Raw genomic sequence first — 16,905 nt, forward strand, 5'->3', positions numbered from 1 at the left:
TGCCGAGCAAGGAGCCCAATGTGGGACTCGATCCCAGGATGCTGGGATCATGACCTGAGCCGAAGGCAGCTACCCAACCAACTGAGCCACCCAGGTGTCCCAAGGTAGGGAATTCTTAAAGCTGTCTTCCTCTTGGCTAACCCAGTCCACCAGCAATCTTAAAAATTATCATATAAAAATAAAATTGTTCTCCCAAGCATTGATTAAAATTGTTGTGCTGGGACCCCTTTTCAGAGCATTAGCTCCTTGAGAGAAAAGAGAGATCCTAACCAAATGCTTCCATGAATAACAACCTTAGTACAAGGTACCCAATGTCCTTCGCAGCAAAACTCAAGAAGTTAGGCCGCCCTGAACATCCTGACAAGTTTATCAGTATTTATATACAAAGGATATGTAAGTCCGATCCCAGACTAAGTACTGCAACATTAATCCTAAGAAATCATTCAGTTTCAGCACATGGAGTTCCTCCAAGATGCCAGAGCAAGTGAAAAATCACCTCAAAGCAAAGAGTGATGCATCTTTTACAAGTGAGAGGAAATCGAGGAGGAAAGAAAACTCCTCCCTCCTAAACTCCTCATCAAACCAATGGCTATATTCACAGCTTTAATTGACAAAATCCAGTGTCCTCATTTTCCTAACTGAAGGAGTCTATTTTCAAGGTGACTGTCAAGGTCAAGAAAAGCTTTCAGGGGGCACCTGGGTGGCTCAGTGGCTTAAACCTCTGCCTTCAGCTCAGGCCATGATCTCAGGGTCCTGGGATCGAGCCCCACATAGGGCTCTCTGCTCAGCAGGAAGCCTGCTTCCTCCTCTCTCTGCCTGCCTCTCTGCCTACTTGTGATCTCTGTCAAATGAATAAATAAAATTAAAAAAAAAAAAAGAAGAAGAAGAGCTTTCAGGCCTTTCTTTGCATGGCCCATGAATTCCAATCCCTCAATGGGAGTCTCCTTCTTGTTTATTGCTCTCTAAACACACTGCTGATAGTGCCTGAAGAGGCTGGTGCATGGGCCTGAGGAGCTGTCCCCGCCCTTGAGGAACTTCTTGGCAAATCAGCAATTGAAGCACAGGTCCTTCTCCCGCTCCATGTCAGTGCAGGCCTGCCCTACGCGCTATTCATGACAGCAGTGGTGACTTAAAGTTAAGTTTTTCTTTCTTTACAGTTTTGGGATATAATTTCTTCTAACAAATAGACCAAAATACACCCAGATTATAGTGTATTGCTCTGATCTGTTCGCCTGACTATATTTTCTTTTTCTTTTGGCTTTTAATTTTCATTTTTATAGTATTTCTAACATTTCATTGTATTTAACTTTATTTTTGTACATATGTAAGTTTTTCTTTCTTTACAATTTTGGAATATAGTTTTCTTTTTTTTTTTTTTTAAATTTTATTTGTTTGACAGACAGAGATCACAAATAGGTAGAGAGGCAGGCGGAGAGAGAGAGAGGAGGAAGCAGGCTCCCCGCTGAGCAGAGAGCCCGATGTGGGACTCGATCCCAGAACCCTGAGATCATGACCTGAGCTGAAGGCAGAGGCTTAACCCACTGAGCCATGCAGGCACCCAGAATATAGTTTTCTAACAAACAAGCAAAATACACACAGGATGCAGTACATTGCTCTATTCTGTTCACCTGTCTGATTGTATACTTTTAAAGAAAAAAATTTTTTTTTCCGTTTCAGGTCTCTGGGGTCTTTGTTGCCATATTACTGTTTTGTTTTTTCACTCATCTGTTCTCTGAAGAGAATGACAAGATGGAAAAACTCACCTCAAGAAAGAGAACTAGAGGTAGTACTGACTGCCAGGGACCTAATCAGTACGGATGTGAGTAATATGTCAGAACTAGATTTCAAAATAACAATTATAAAGAGACAACTGACAGAATGGGAGAAGATATTTGCAAATGACATATCAGATAAAGGGCTAGTATTCAAAATTTATAAAGAACTTATCAAACTCAACACTCAAAGAATGATCCAGTCAAGAAATGGGCAGAAGATATGAACAGACATTTCTCCAAAGACATCTAAATGGCCAAAAGACACATGAAAAAATGCTCAACATCACTCGGCATCAAGGAAATAAATTAAAATACAATGAGATAACCACTTCATACTGGTCAGAATAGCTAAAACTAACAAGTTAGGAAACAATTGATGTTGATGAGGATGCAAAGAAAGGGGAACTCTCTTTCACTGTTGGGGGGAATGCAAGCTGGTACAGCCACTCTGTAAAACAGCATGGGGTTTCCTCAGAAAGCTGAAAACAGAGTTACCCTATGACTCAGCAGTTGTATTGCTAGGTATTTATCCAAAGGATACAAAAATGTTGATTTGAAGGAGAACGTGCACCCCAATGTTTCTAAGAGCAATGTTCACAATAGCCAAACTATAGAAAGGGTCCAGATGTTCACAAACAGATGAATGGGTAAAGAAGATGTGGTATAGGGGCAACTGGGTGGCTCAGTGGGTTGAAGCGCCTCTGCCTTCAGCTCAGGTCATGATCTCAGGGTCCTGGTATCGAGCCACACATAGGGCTCTCTGCTCAGCAGGGAGCCTGCTTCCTCCAGCCTCTACCCGTCTCTCTGCCTACTTGTGATCTCTGTCAAATAAATAAATAAAATCTTAAAAAAAAAAAAAAAGATGTGGTATATATACATAATGCAATACTACTCAGCCATCAAAAAATGAAATCTTGCCATCTGCAATGATGTGGATAGAACTAGAGGGTATTTTGCTAAGCGAAATAAATCAATCTGAGAAAGACAATTATCATATGATCTTATTCATATGTGGAATTTAAGAAGCAAAACAGAGGATTACAGGGGAAGAGAGTTAAAAATGAAACAAGATGAAACCAGAGAGGGAGACAAACCATAAGAGACCTTTAATTATAGGAAACAAACTAAGGGTTTCTCGAGAGGAGAGGAAGGGGGTATGGGGTAACTGGGTGATGAAAATTAAGGAGGGCACATGATGTAATGAGCACTGGGTGGTATGTAAGACTGATGACTCACTGAACTCTACCTCTGAAACTAATAGTACATTATATGTTAATTAACTGAATTTACATTTAAAAATTTTTTTTAAAAAGTATACACATTATTAAAATGTTTTAAAGTCAAAAAAGGAAGTTTCTTTTCTTTTTTTTTTTTTTATAAATCTTTTTTCTTTTCTTTTAAAGATTTTATTTGTTTATTTGACAGACAGAGATCACAAATAGGCAGAGAGGCTGGCAGAGAGAGAGGAGGAAGCAGACCTCCGGCTAAGCAGAGAGCCCGATGCGGGGCTCGATCCCAGGACCTGGGATCATGACCTGAGGCGAAGGCAGAGGCTTTAACCCACTGAGCCACCCAGGTGCCCCAAAAAAGGAAGTTTCACCTTCTTGTAATAAAATATATTTCTTGTAATAACCTTTCTTGTATTAAACTATAAATCAAAAGGCACAATTCATAACTTGATTTCTTGAAAGCAAGGCAAATCTTTATTCACATTTACAAAGCAATCTAAGAGCAAAATTCACCTAGGATTTTTTTTTTTTAAAGATTTTATTTATTTATTTGATAGACAGGGATCACAAGTAGGCAGGGAAGCAGGCAGAAAGAGAGGAGGAAGCAGGGTCCCCACTGAGCAGAGAGCCCGACGTGGGGCTCTATCCTCATGACCCGAGCAGAAGGCAGAGGCTTTAACCCACTGAGCCACCCAGGCGCCCCTCACCTAGGATTTTTTTTTTTTTTAAAGATTTTATTTATTTATTTGACAGACAGAGATCACAAGTAGGCAGAGAGGCAGGGGGAGAGAGAGAGAGAGAGAGAGAAGCAGGCTTCCTGCGGAGCAGGGAGCCCGATGCGGGGCTCGATCCCAGGACCCTGAGATCATGACCCGAGCCGAAGGCAGCAGCCCAAACCACTGAGCCACCCAGGCGCCCCTCACCTAGGATTTTAACAAGAAATCTTTTCCATAACAGTTTGCATTTATCTTGCCCACACATACTATTATAGTCATTATTTTTAAATTTATTTTAGAGATTTGTTGGTGGAGGGAGGGGGAGAGGGAGAGAGAGAATCTTAGCAGACTCCCTGCTGAGTCAGGAGCCGAGATGGGGCTTGCTTGATCCCAAGACCCTGAGATGATGACCTGAGCTGAAATCATGAACCAGACGTTCAACTGACTGAGCCACCCATGTGCTTCTATTTTAGCTGTTTTTTAAAAAAATCTCTTCTTTATCAAGGCTTTCCAAAGCAACCATTTAGTTTTCAAAGACATAATCACTCTGTCTTTTCATTTTCGTATTACATTGGTTTACTGTATTTAATTAACAAAGTTTCAAAAACAATATAATTGATAATGTAACTTATCCTTGGTAAGCATTCAATTTAACCAGTAGTATCGCAGTATGTAGATCCCAGAGAAGAGCTTACAAGCCATGAATGTGCTGTGAGCATCAGTCAGTACGTTTTACACATGAAAGGCAGGGTAATAATTAACTCCATAAATTAGTTAAGTGGAAGTCAGAACATACCAAAAGCCTTATAACTTGCACTTCCCATGACTCAGCAACTCTATTTTATAAATGTATTCTAATTTCTTCCTAACTTTGTGAATAAAGGGTTAGCCAAATCATCAAAGTATAAAATTAGGAAATCAAAAATACCTGAAAGTCCAGTAATATAAGATTGGAAAAATGAATTGTAGTAAATCATACAGTAGGAATACTATGCAGCTCTTAAAAGAATATGCAAAGGGGCACCTGGGTGGCTCAGTGGGTTAAGCCGCTGCCTTCAGCTCAAGTCATGATCTCAGGGTCCTGGGATTGAGCCCTTTCTCTCTGCCTGCCTCTCTGCCTACTTGTGATCGCTCTCTGTCAAATAAGTAATAAAATCTTTAAGAAAACAAAAAAATTTTTAAAAGATACTCTGGGGAAAAAAAAAAGAATATGAAGAAAGATGACATGCAATGATGTACATATTATTAAGGAATAGAAATACAAGTTATAAAACAGTATATACTATAAAAACCTACTTTGCTTAAGTATTTAAAGAAAAAAGGGCAACATGCCTGAGTGGCTCAGTTGGTTAAAGGTCTGACTTCAATATCAAGTCCCACATCAGGCTCCCTGCTCAGCGGGCAGTCAGCTTCTCCCTCCCTCTGCCCTTCCCCCTGCTCACACACACTCTCTCTTACGCTCTCTCTAATAAATAAATAAAATCTTTTAAAATAAAAGAAAGAAAAAAGATGAGAATTGAGTGAAATAATACATAAAGCTTCACATGGTGCAGACACATAGTAGCTATTACTACTATATTAATACAGCATTTGTAACAAAAGTTCACAATAGTTACTTTAGTTACTTTAGGTTGCAGAACATGAGTGATTTTTCGCCTTTTGATATTTCCTAAATTTTCATCACGTAAACTATGTCTGTTTTATAAAAAGGATAAAAAATAGCCATTTTGTAAAATGTACTACACAATAAAATGGAAGGCTTTAAGATAATCAGTTTATCCAAATATTTCTCATTTATGCTTCAAAAAAGATCATGGTAGTAGAAAGGGCATTATCACAGAGACCTCTGAAAATTATTTCTCAATATGCTGTATTTGGAATTTTGATAAAACATCTCTGTCCTATAGGCAATGAGACAGAAATATAAACAATGGCAAATTACATAAACACAGCTTCTATCATTATCCAAAAGCCACTAAACAGCTCTGTTAAAACATAAATGAGTAAACCTCAGACAATTCTACTCTCTAAAATTGCCAGTGAGTGGATTTATATACATATTCTATGTGGACCCAAATACCAGTTTTGCCAAGCATCACACTTCAGCTATGGTACCTTAATACACAGTAAATGAAAGACACATTAATTATGAATATGTTTATAGCACTCATGCAGATAATGAAAAATTAACATGTCATTATATTCTCTCATTTTATCAAAATACTTACACTCTTTGAATGAATTCTGGAAAAAGTAGTGTATGGTGCCAAAAACTTTGAGGATGCATTTTCCTTCGGACAAGAAATATGAATGCTTTTCTAAATAGAGAGGGAAAGATGAAATTCATCAGTAAAGTTACTCCAGTGGAATGAAAGGCTCTTAAAGAAAACAGTAGATGATAAGAAATTCTAACTTTTTCTAAAAAGATTTTATTATTCATTTATTTGACAGACAGAGATCACAAGTAGGCAGAAAGGCAGGCAGGGAGAGAGGAGGAAGCAGGTTCCCTACTGAGCAGAGAGCCCGATGTATAGCCTGATCCCAGGACCCTTTGATCATGATCTGAGCCGAAGGCAGAGGCTTAACCCACTGAGCTACCCAGGTGCCCTGGAAATTCTAACTTTTTTTAAATGTACCCCTTCTAATCCTCCTTTGCCAGCTCACAACACTACCACTCCCTTATAAATTAGCAGTCCTTTTACTGCAAAGGGCCGCAATGTAATTTGGTATTGTTTAGCTGCCCTTATCTTTTTATAAGAAGTAAACTCCCACAGAAGATAAACCAACAGTAAGATATTAATATGAGAGCATTAATTTTTCAAAGAAAATCTAATATGAGTACTCTTAGTTAGCAGTGGGGCAAGGAATAGGATTAACAGATAGGAGAAAACATCACCAACCAGACTCTAAGTCTAGCACTTAAAAGACTAGTCTAAAAGCTAACTTACTGCCTACAGGAACTTGTTAAGACTACTTAAAAAATGTTAAGACTACTGACATCTATAGTTACCACAGAAAATTGGTATAAATTATGGTACACTTATACAATCTGTAGGCCCTGGTCAGGCTTGCAGTGCCCATTCCAACAGTTGATCCATGTTCATAGACTGCTCATTACCCCACAGCTGTATTAATTCCTCATGTGTTTTGCTAGTCATTATAACATATCTTTCAACTACTGTAGCAAGAAAACACTGGTGACATAGTTGAATGGTGACATTCAAATTATATCTAGAAAAAGATGTTAGGTTCAGATGATAGGACTTGCACAAGGCAGCCTTTGTAACCATTTAAGATTAAGTATGTTGGTGTTTCAAGGTAGCATGTGCAGAGGTATAAAAGGCTTAGTAAACCCTTCAGGGATTCTTGCAATATGAGTCCTTTACTCTAAATGGCTGAATACCAACACCACCACCTAAGTGTGTATCTCCCATAGGGAGGTGAGTAGAGTTACACTCGCCAAACAGCCCCAACCTGTTATCTCTTCTGCAGCAGTACTTCAAAGATTTTGGAAATTCTACTGAACAATGAAAATGTCTTCCAAAGTTAAAATTTTCTAAAACTCTTTCTAAGACTAATATATACACAGCAAACACAGGTCCTCACAGTTCTTTAGAAAGAACAATTTCAAAGTAGTAACATTCTCATCACTAAAAATCAAAATGCTCTTACTATAAGTCTTCTACTCATTTAAAAAGGCAATTAGAGGAGCGCCTGGGTGGCTCAGTGGGATAAGCCTCTGCCTTCCACTCAGGTCATGATCTCAGGGTCCTGGGATCAAGTCCCACAGGGGACTGGGATCTGCCCAGCAGGGAGCCTGCTTCCCCCCAACTCTCTGCCTACTTGTGATCTCTCTGTCAAATAAATAAGTAAAATCTTTTTTTAAAAAGGCAATTAGAATATGTCTGTATAAATAGCACTTTCTTAGCCAGCATAGCCATATGTGGCTGCCTGCAGTCTTTTCATCAAATGAATTTTGCTTCTAACCCCATAAGAAAGCCCACACAGCTGCAAGAGAGTTGACCTGGATTTGGAATTGCCTCCTACACCCAAAACTAGAGTGTCAGCTAAACTCTCCGGGCTTAAATATTCCTACCAGCAAGGATTCAAGGAACTCCAAAAACTTAGTGTTCAGGCATTTATAAGAATTGTGGTTGTTCTCAGAAGACTTCATTTCTTTGGGACTAATTATGTGAAAGATTTCAAGAATTAGTAGTTTTCTCCTGCTTATCAACTGACCAAATCAACCTTTAATCCATAAACAAACTATGGAGGAAGAGAAATGTTGAACTACCTTCCAATATCAACAGTAGAGAATCATGCTGTTAATGAAAATATTGTAATGAAAAGCTGCAAGAGATATCAAAACATAAAATTCAGGGTGGGGGGGGGTTAGAGGAGGAGTGTGGGCATTCCACACTAAGATAAAATTCCAAGTCAAACATTTTTATTCTCCAGGTTTAGATATTTAAGCATAATCTACTGTTCAAGAGAACAATACAGCAACATCAAAGAGCAAAGTGACTCATGGCAATTAGAAAACAAATGAATGTTCAACCATAAGAATTTACTGTCTGACTCAGCAGGTACAAGACAGAAATTAGCAATAATGTTGGAAGAGATAAGGATTGTATGAGGGCCTAAGTGTGAAAGGAAGAAAGGAAGTCAGCACTGAAGCTATGGATGGATATGGGCAAAACACTTGGGAAAAATGTCGGCTTGCAAGGTAGTGTCCATACCTAGAAATTTATAGAACTGGTTTCAATTCTGGTATACAGTCTAATTAGCTTTGATTATTAGGGTTAATTAATGTCTCTGAGTCTGTTTGGTTATATGCAAAATGGAAATTTAAAATGCCAATCCCACAGGATTGTTATGATGAACAACAACTCACTTTTGTAAGATTTTAGTTTTCATTCATATGCAGTCTCACTCCATGTTAATCAGTCTGTAGGTAGCACATCTCCATTTTGTAAATGAGGAAACAGGCTCAGAAAACTAAGTTATTTGTCCAAAAATCATATTATTAGTGTCAGAGTTAACTAAAACTTGAACTCAGATCTTCTGACAGTTTCTACTATGCCATAGCTGTTTCTGAAAAACAAATGCAAAACATATATAATAACATATAGCCTATTAACTTGCAAAAATTGGAATAAATTAACATTTAAAGTCTTATGTAAAAAACAAAGTATCATCCATTCTTATCAGTATACCTGAAATATTTCACAACTAAAAAAAATTTAATTACACATCTCACCAGAACATGGGTTCTGCAATACTTTGTTTGGCTATCTACTCACCTCAAAGACAATGAGAAAAACTACTATTTATGTAGGTCTTCATCAAGGCCTAGCCAGATACATTGTAAAGGCTATGCTGTCCAATATGGTAGATACTGGCCACAAGAGATAATTGAGCATTTGAAATACAGCCAGTGTATATGAAAACTGCATTTTTAAATTTTATTTAAAGTTTAATTTAAAAACTGATACTTGCCTCAGTTTTTGGAAAACTTTAAAAATATATCTGGAACTACCTGGGTATGTGAATTTATGTTCTCAACTCTAAATTTATATAACCTAAATACCTTTACTTGTTTCTTTTCTTTTCTTTCTTTTTTTTTTTAAGATTTTATTTATTTATTTGACAGAGAGAGAGATCACAAGTAGGCAGAGAGTCAGGCAGAGAGAGAGGGGGAAGCAGGCTCCCTGCTGAGCAGAGCCCGATGCCAGGCTCCATCCTAGGACCCTGAGATCATGACCTGAGCCGAAGGCAGCGGCTTAATCCACTGAGCCACTCAGGTGCCCCTACTTATTTATTTTCAATAAAAAATTAGTCTGAATTGGGATGTGTAGTAAATATAAGATACACACACGGTCTCAAAAACTCAGTAAGAAAAAAGGAATGTATAGTATCTCACTAATAATTTTTTAATATTAATTATAAGTTGAAATAGTATTTTAGATTAATTGCATTAAATAAAATATATTATTAAAATTAATTTCACTTTTTTAAAGATTATTTATTTATTTATTTATTTGACAGAGAGAGAGAGAGAGAGAAACAGTGAGAGAGGGAATATAAGCAGTGGGAGCAGGCAAGGGAGAAGCAGGCTTCCCACCGAGCAGGGAGCCTGATGCAGGGCTCGATCCCAGAACCCTGGGATTGTGACCTAAGCCGAAGGCAGCCGCTTAACAGCTGAGCCACCCAGGTGTCCCTCTTTTTACCTTTTTTATGTGGCTCTTAAAAAATTTTACATTACAGGGACCCCTGGGTGGCTCAGTTGGTTGGACGACTGCCTTCGGCTCAGGTCATGATCCTGGAGTCCCAGGATCGAGTCCCGCATCAGGCTCCCAGCTCCACGGGGAGTCTGCTTCTCCCTCTGACTTTCTCCTTGCTCATGCTCTCTCTCACTGTCTCTCTCTCAAATAAATAAATAAAATCTTAAAAAAAAAATTTACATCACATATGTGGCTTACATAATTCATCTATCGGACAGCGCTGATATAAGGGAAGTGTATGCAACTAAAGGTATCTCAAAGCACATGTAACTACAAAAGAAAAAAAACAAAAAACAACTCTTGACATCCAAGGCAGTAAAAACTGTGATTACTATACAAATAAAATAAAGATGACAAACATATATAAATTACAGTATAAATATTTAAAGTAGATATATGGGTATTAACCCAGTGTCATTTAGAGGATATAAAAACCTACCTTGTTTATCTCATTCACAATAAATCCTTCTGAAGCTGTAACTTCTGGGATGCCATCCTGGCCAATTCCTTGACAAGTTAGGCTGCCATACAAAGTTGGTTTACCTACATAACACAAAAGAAGCGTTGTCTCAGGAAAATAATAATTTAACATTGTTCTCCTTGAAGATTTAATTCAGGCATCTATATAGATGGCAGGAAATTGGTTCATGAAAGAAAAGAAGGTACTTGTATAAAGTAAGGTGAAAAGAAAAAACCCCTGGTCTGGGTGAACCTAATTTGGTAGGAATATGCTCAAGAGCTAAAAATTAGATACAAAGATTTAAAGTTACGGCATTTGTGAGAAAGCTACCAGGGGGTTCCTGGGTGGCACAGTCAGTTAAGCACCCAACTCTTGATTTTGGCTCAGGTCATGATCTCAGAGTTGTGATCTCAGGGTCCCAAGATGGAGCCCTGGACCATGGTGTGAACTCAGTGCACCGTCTGCTTGAGTTTCTTTCCTTCTCCCGCTGCTCCTGCCCCCCACCAAAAATAAATCAATCTTTTTTTTTTTTTTTAAGATTTTATTCATTATTCATTTGACAGAGAGAGAGAGAGAGAGAGATCACAAGCAGGCAGAGAGGCAGGCAGAGAGAGAGGAGGAAGCAGGCCCCCTGCTGAGCAGAGAGCCCGATGCGGGGCTCGATCCCAGGACCCTGAGATCATGACCTGAGCCAAAGGTAGAGGCTTAACCCACTGAGCCACCCAGGCGCCCCAAAAATAAATCAATATTAAAAAAAAAACCAAAACCCTACTAAAGCAATCTCAAACTCAGTTTTACTGACTGTGAAATATAATTCTTCCACAATGAAAGATCAACACGCACACATGCATTTAGCCACAGTATATACACATAATACATAGCATTGAGTTACGCTTCAGTAATCTAGAAAATCTGCTTAAGGAGAACACTGTTTTTGGTGATGGGGCCTAAATAAAATATCCTACACATAAACTAGTCAAGAACATTTGAAGATTAGGAGCATTGTGCAAGGAGTCTGAGCCAAAAGAAAGTATGAAGCTCTCTTCTAACTCTCTTCTAAGGGTAGTAAATCCCCCTACCTCTAAAAGAAGGCATATTAATTTGGGCAAAAGGACATTACCTGGGGGGTGACAACTTAGCCAGGCTTCCCCTTCATCCTTCCTATGAAGAGAGACAAAAGACTAATTAGGCTCATTCAATGCTGAAAAGGATGCCCCTGGTGCAAGGGAGAAAGAAGATCATATAATCTTCAGTTTGGATAGTACTTAAGTATGACTAGTCTAATATCTCATCCAGGCTTATATTATTATAAAACAAGATTTATTAAATAAATATTGATGCATTAAGTGTTTAATGAATAGATGTCTATTGGTTAAATAAATATTCAAATACTTCAAAAACAGGTTAAATGACTATTGAAATACTTCAAAATAGGTTAAATGAATATTCAAATACTTCAACAACAGGGAGTTCACTATTCATTTATAAGTAACACAGCTCTGAAAAATCACAAATACTTTATATTTAGATATTTACTGGGATTATTTTAAGCCAAGCCCTGTGCTAAGCACTTTGCAAACAGTATCATTAATCCTCACAATTTAAGAAAATGTCTTTTATTATCCCCATGTTAAGATAAGACTGAAGCTCAGAAAATGACTTGTCCAAGGTCACCTAGCTATCTGGAAAGCAGGAACAGAAACATGGGACTAGTATGCAATTTCTGCACTCCACCAGCTCACACTGACTTTTTATGTGTTTTAGAATGCACCGCCCCAATCATCCCAATCTTTATTTCATCACTCTAACATTTTTAGGTTATAGTGAAAAAGACCTATACTTTTCAATTTTATTTTTTTACTTTTTTATTAACATACAATGTATTATTTACTTCAGGGGTACAGGTCGGTAAATCATCAGTCTTACACAATTCACAGTACTCACCATAACACATACCCTCCCCAATGTCCGTAACCCAGCCACCCTATCCTCCCCACCCACACACCCAGACCTACACTTTTAGGACAGAAAGATTTAGGGGCACATCAGTCGGTTAAGTGTCTGCCTTGGCCTCAGGTCATGAACCCAGGGTCCTGGGATAGAACCCTGCATCGGGCTCCCTGCTCAGTGGGGAGTCTGCTTCTCCCTCTCCCTCTGCTCATCCTCTCTCTCTCAAATAAACACATAAAATCTTAAAAAAAAAAAAAAAAAGAAAGAAAGAAAGATTTAGGTTGACAGTAACTCTCTATCACTGGCTACAAAATCTTGGACAAGTTACTTCCTGATTCCTCTCCTGCATTCTCTCCTAGGCACCACTTTGTGGTGGTCCTCAGTAAATGTCAATGTCCTTGCTTTATTACTTATCTTTATTACTTTACTACTTATTGTATTAAGTAATGTGTATTTTATTTTGGCTCACATAGTAAAGCATAATTTTCTTAATTGCAAAAAGCTATGTTTTCATCTTTACCATGGTTTCAATGTGAAAAACCCCTATTAGTAATAACAGTTGCCATTCATGGCACTGCTGTACTCATCCTGGTGCAGAGTAACAACCTGCACAGTATACGATCAATAAATATGTTAAATGAATGGTTTGCTGTGCATCCCCAATTACACTGTCAGCTTCCTAAAGGCAGGAGCCATCCTTTAAATTTAGATTATTCATCTAAACTCCACCCGCACACAGCCTGGACATAGTGGATGTTACATTGTTTCCTGAATAGAACTGTGCAATTTATCTAACATAGCACTAGGGGTCTTAGGAGGATACAAAGATTTCATCATAAACTCAAAGACAATGTGGAGGTGGTTGAGTCGTAGGACCTTTGCAAATAACTGACGAACAGTAAATACTTGCTAAATGACTGACTCCTCGCCCAAGAGTCTTCCTGCCTCCCAGTTTTCCTGTCTTTCTCCAACTCATTGGTCCTAGTTCTGATACTGGGATCACAGCACATATACGTTGCCTCAGGACAGCTCTGCTGAAAACGAAGACAAATGACCATGTGGGTTTGCTACATCCAGTGATCCCTCAACCAATGATGTAGGTAATCTCTATCCTGGACTGGATACAGCTCTCCTTAACGCAAAGACTACACGCGTTACCCTCCTCCGTCCCGGTTCTGGGCCTTCATTCACCTGAGGGCTTGGGCCCAGTCGCTCTGAATCCTCAGAGGCGCCGCCATCGTAACCCCGCCTCTTCCGCTCTTTGCCGGAAGTGGGTCGCCAAGGGGCTGCGACAAGGACTGGGGGCGGGATCTATACTGAGAGGCCACCAATGAATACATGTGGCGGGTTCCTCTCCCTCCCACTTCCGCACTCATGTTCCCCACCTCCCCTCTCCCCAGAGTGGTTGGTTTTCGGTCTGAGGGTCGGAAGAGTTCCAACTGCCTGCAAAACTGACGTCGACGTGCTAGAACGCGCGTCCGAGTTCTCGTGTCCAACCTGATCGGTGAGCACTGCCTACCGCGTCTTTGCGCAGTGAGGCGTAGCGGGCACAGCAGTACAGAGGGTAACTGCCGCTTGCGCGCATGCGTTCTCTCGTTAAGTCGGAGAGTAGCTGCAGGTGACTTGGACAATTGAATTTCTCTGCTTTCCCAGGCCTTCCCAGTCCAGGCCAGCTGCCGACTGTGTAGCCTGCCCCGATCTCCAAGCATGGGTCTTCCTCTTTTTCACTCCAGGGAAGACTGAAGCCGGATGTAGTGGGGAGAGAATACCGTGACATTTACTGATTCCTGTTGTCCGTGCAATTTTCGTTCATTATCATATTAATCCTTACATTAATTCTATGAGTTAACTATTATTAAGGAGGAAGCTAAAAAGATTGTGTGGTAAGACGTGGTGCTGGTATTCGAATCTGGATCTCTTGGGTTAGAATCCAGGGCACTTTTTCTGTACGGTAATAAAACTCATGTATTGAACTCTATGGACGTGCCAGGCTTCTTAAGTGCATTATCTCATTTAGCCTTCGACAGTCCTGTGAGATAGACACTTTTTTAAAGAGAAACTACGAAGTGATTTTCTTAAGGTCTTCCAGTTAGTGACAAAACTAGGTTTCCAATCCCAGTCCCTTTTCAAAGCCTATTTACCCCTTCCTCAGGTTTGCCTCCAAAGCAAATGACTTTTGGGTAAGGCTTTGGAGTCCTTAAATCTTTGTAATTTCCGCACTGCTTACTATGGCCAACAAAACCTTGCTATGATTAGATACTTTCTCATAGCGCCAATTTCATTTGTTTTACAGTTCTCTTCTTATGCTATTCCTCAGCCATACAGAACCTCCAGTTCCTTTCCTGTGTTAAATCCTGTCTCAACCTGTGATTCTCCTCTTCCATTGATTGGGAATAGACCTTCTCCCCATCTCTGGCTAACTCCTATTTATCCTTCAAGTCTCAGTTTAGGAATCATTTCCTCCAGGAAGTCTTCCCTGCCTGTTCCTGCCATGTCTGGATTAGGTGTTCCTCCAGTGTGTTCCCAGTCTTCGATATCCGTACACACTGCCTTGTAGTCTGTTTATTACATAGATTATACACTATTAAGGCAGGAACTCAGTCTTGGTCACTCCTGTATCCTCTAGCATAGTGCCTCATGCATGATACATACTTAATGATCCTTTGTTGAATGAACCAGAGAGACACAGGAAAGGCATTAAAGAGTACTAGTTCCTTTAAAGCCTGTCATGGTGAAATGTGTGTAAAGGCTGAGTTTATTTCCCTTCAAACCTTTCTCAGATTCTTTCTGTAGGCTACTTTCTACTGGGTGCTGTGAAGCAGATGATCTTAGGAAGACAGTCTGGGCAAATCCACCTCACATTAAGCACTCTCATCTCACAGACTCATCTCTTGCCCTGGCCCATGCACGCTACAGCCACACGGAACTCTCCATTTCTCCATATTTGGTTGCTCTCCCAAATGTTAAACCATGTTCTTTTCCAACCATAGGAAAAGGTTAATAGGAGAAAAGAAGAGAGATTAATTATTTTGGGGTGGATCCAAGACAGGTGCTCCAAAAAGGTGACATTTCACCTATTTTAGATTCCATTAACAGAATCCATTCTAGCTTATTTAGTGCTGTGCTAAACACTCTCATATACTTGTAATTTCATTGAGTTCAAACCATTTTGCAGATCTGTTCTCTTGCCAGGCCTATTGCTGGTGGCATCAAGATGAATCAGGCCGAATATCTGTTCTCAAATAAGCTTACAGTCTCCAATGGGAGACTAATGCATAAATAGGCTAAACCAAACCAAAATAGGTTTGGTCAGTGTTATTTATAATAGGGGAACCTCATAGTCACATCCCTACTCTAATCTTGCCTCCACTGATGTTCCAGAGATTCCCAAAGATGTCAACTCAAGGCCATACCTGGGCCCGACAGGTGAAGAAGGAAGATGAGGAAGAGGACCCCCTGGACCGGCTGATCTCCCGTTCTGGCTGTGCTGCTTCCCATTATGCAGTACAGGAGTGCATGGCCCAACACCAGGACTGGCGCCAGTGTCAGCCGCAGGTACAGGCCTTCAGGGACTGCATGAGTGAACAGCAGGCAAGGCGGCGGGAGGAGCTGCAGAGGAGGAAAGAGCGAGGCCGTCCCACCACTGAGTCTCCAAACTGCCTATCCCCAGAGAATGGCCCTGCAGAAACTAGCACCTAGAGAGATCCCGGGAAGAAGTCCTGAACAGCAGAAGTGTGGGCCAAGAAGTATAAAACTCGGGGATTATCTTCAGCTAAGACTGATGTTGAAAGCTCGGCAGCCATGGGTTTGGACATGACTGCTGTAAAGAGCTGTGATATTTTCATGGTGAGATACCACACATCTTCACCAATATTGAATATTGACTGGTATTTGCTAAGTAAAACAAAGATTGGGGTTAATGGATGGTCTTCTGTCCTACATCTTGGGTCAGTGTGCCAAGTACTGATTACATGGACACTTAATTTGAAAAGTAAATTCACAATCTAAATGTAAATTGGTTACCTGGTCAGGTCTTCATTTATTCATCATTGGTTCAACACATGACTAACAAGTTTTTCTAAGACCTTTCCTTGTGCCAGCTACTGTGTGAATGAATAATATGATCTGATGGGATGAATAATAGGATCTCTTTCTTCGTGTTACTTAGTCTGGTTTGAAGGGTGGAAATAAAACAACATTAGAATAACTAATTACTAGCCATTATGTAAGTGCCTTTATGTTTCCTTGGTTGATCTGGATATTTCATTTAATCTAGTAGAAGGAAGAAAACATACGGGAAAATAAACACTGAGTTCCTCTTATATCCCAGACAGATGCAGAGTCTGACCTCAACATGCTCATGGGATCGAGTCCCGCATCAGGCTCTCTGCTCAGCAGATAGCCTGCTTCCTCCTCTCTCTCTCTCTCTCTGCCTGCCTCTCTGCCTACTTGTGATCTCTCTCTGTCAAAAAAAAAAAAAAAAAAAATCTT

General features: G+C 39.8%; 2 protein-coding genes across 4 annotated transcripts in view; one reads left to right on the top strand and one right to left on the bottom strand.

The window, feature by feature from the left end:
• PAAF1 (proteasomal ATPase associated factor 1) overlaps positions 1–13,684 on the bottom strand; it is a 43,757-nt gene extending 30,073 nt beyond the window's left edge. The window contains exons 1-4 of one of the 3 annotated variants that reach the window (XR_014316462.1): positions 13,606–13,684; positions 11,585–11,625; positions 10,444–10,547; positions 5,949–6,038 (exon numbers count right to left, since the gene is read on the bottom strand). Coding sequence is in view for 2 of the 3 variants with exons in the window: in XM_082749759.1 (XP_082605885.1) it covers positions 5,949–6,038; positions 10,444–10,547; positions 11,585–11,625; positions 13,606–13,652 (282 nt within the window). In the remaining variant the exon portion in view is untranslated. Of the gene's footprint in view, positions 1–5,948; positions 6,039–10,443; positions 10,548–11,584; positions 11,626–13,572 lie in introns of all 3 variants that reach the window. The other 2 variants (XM_082749759.1, XM_082749760.1) reach the window with 2 other exon arrangements.
• Positions 13,685–13,791: 107 nt separating this feature from the next.
• On the top strand, positions 13,792–16,625 carry COA4 (cytochrome c oxidase assembly factor 4 homolog). Its single transcript, XM_082749795.1, has 2 exons — positions 13,792–13,918; positions 15,796–16,625. The coding sequence occupies exon 2, from the start codon at positions 15,808–15,810 to the stop codon at positions 16,111–16,113; it is 306 nt and encodes a 101-aa protein (XP_082605921.1). The 5' UTR covers positions 13,792–13,918; positions 15,796–15,807; the 3' UTR covers positions 16,114–16,625.
• Positions 16,626–16,905: the final 280 nt, after the last annotated feature.

This window comes from Mustela nivalis (assembly GCF_964662115.1).
Source record: "Mustela nivalis genome assembly, chromosome: 9".
NCBI lineage: Eukaryota > Metazoa > Chordata > Mammalia > Carnivora > Mustelidae > Mustela > Mustela nivalis.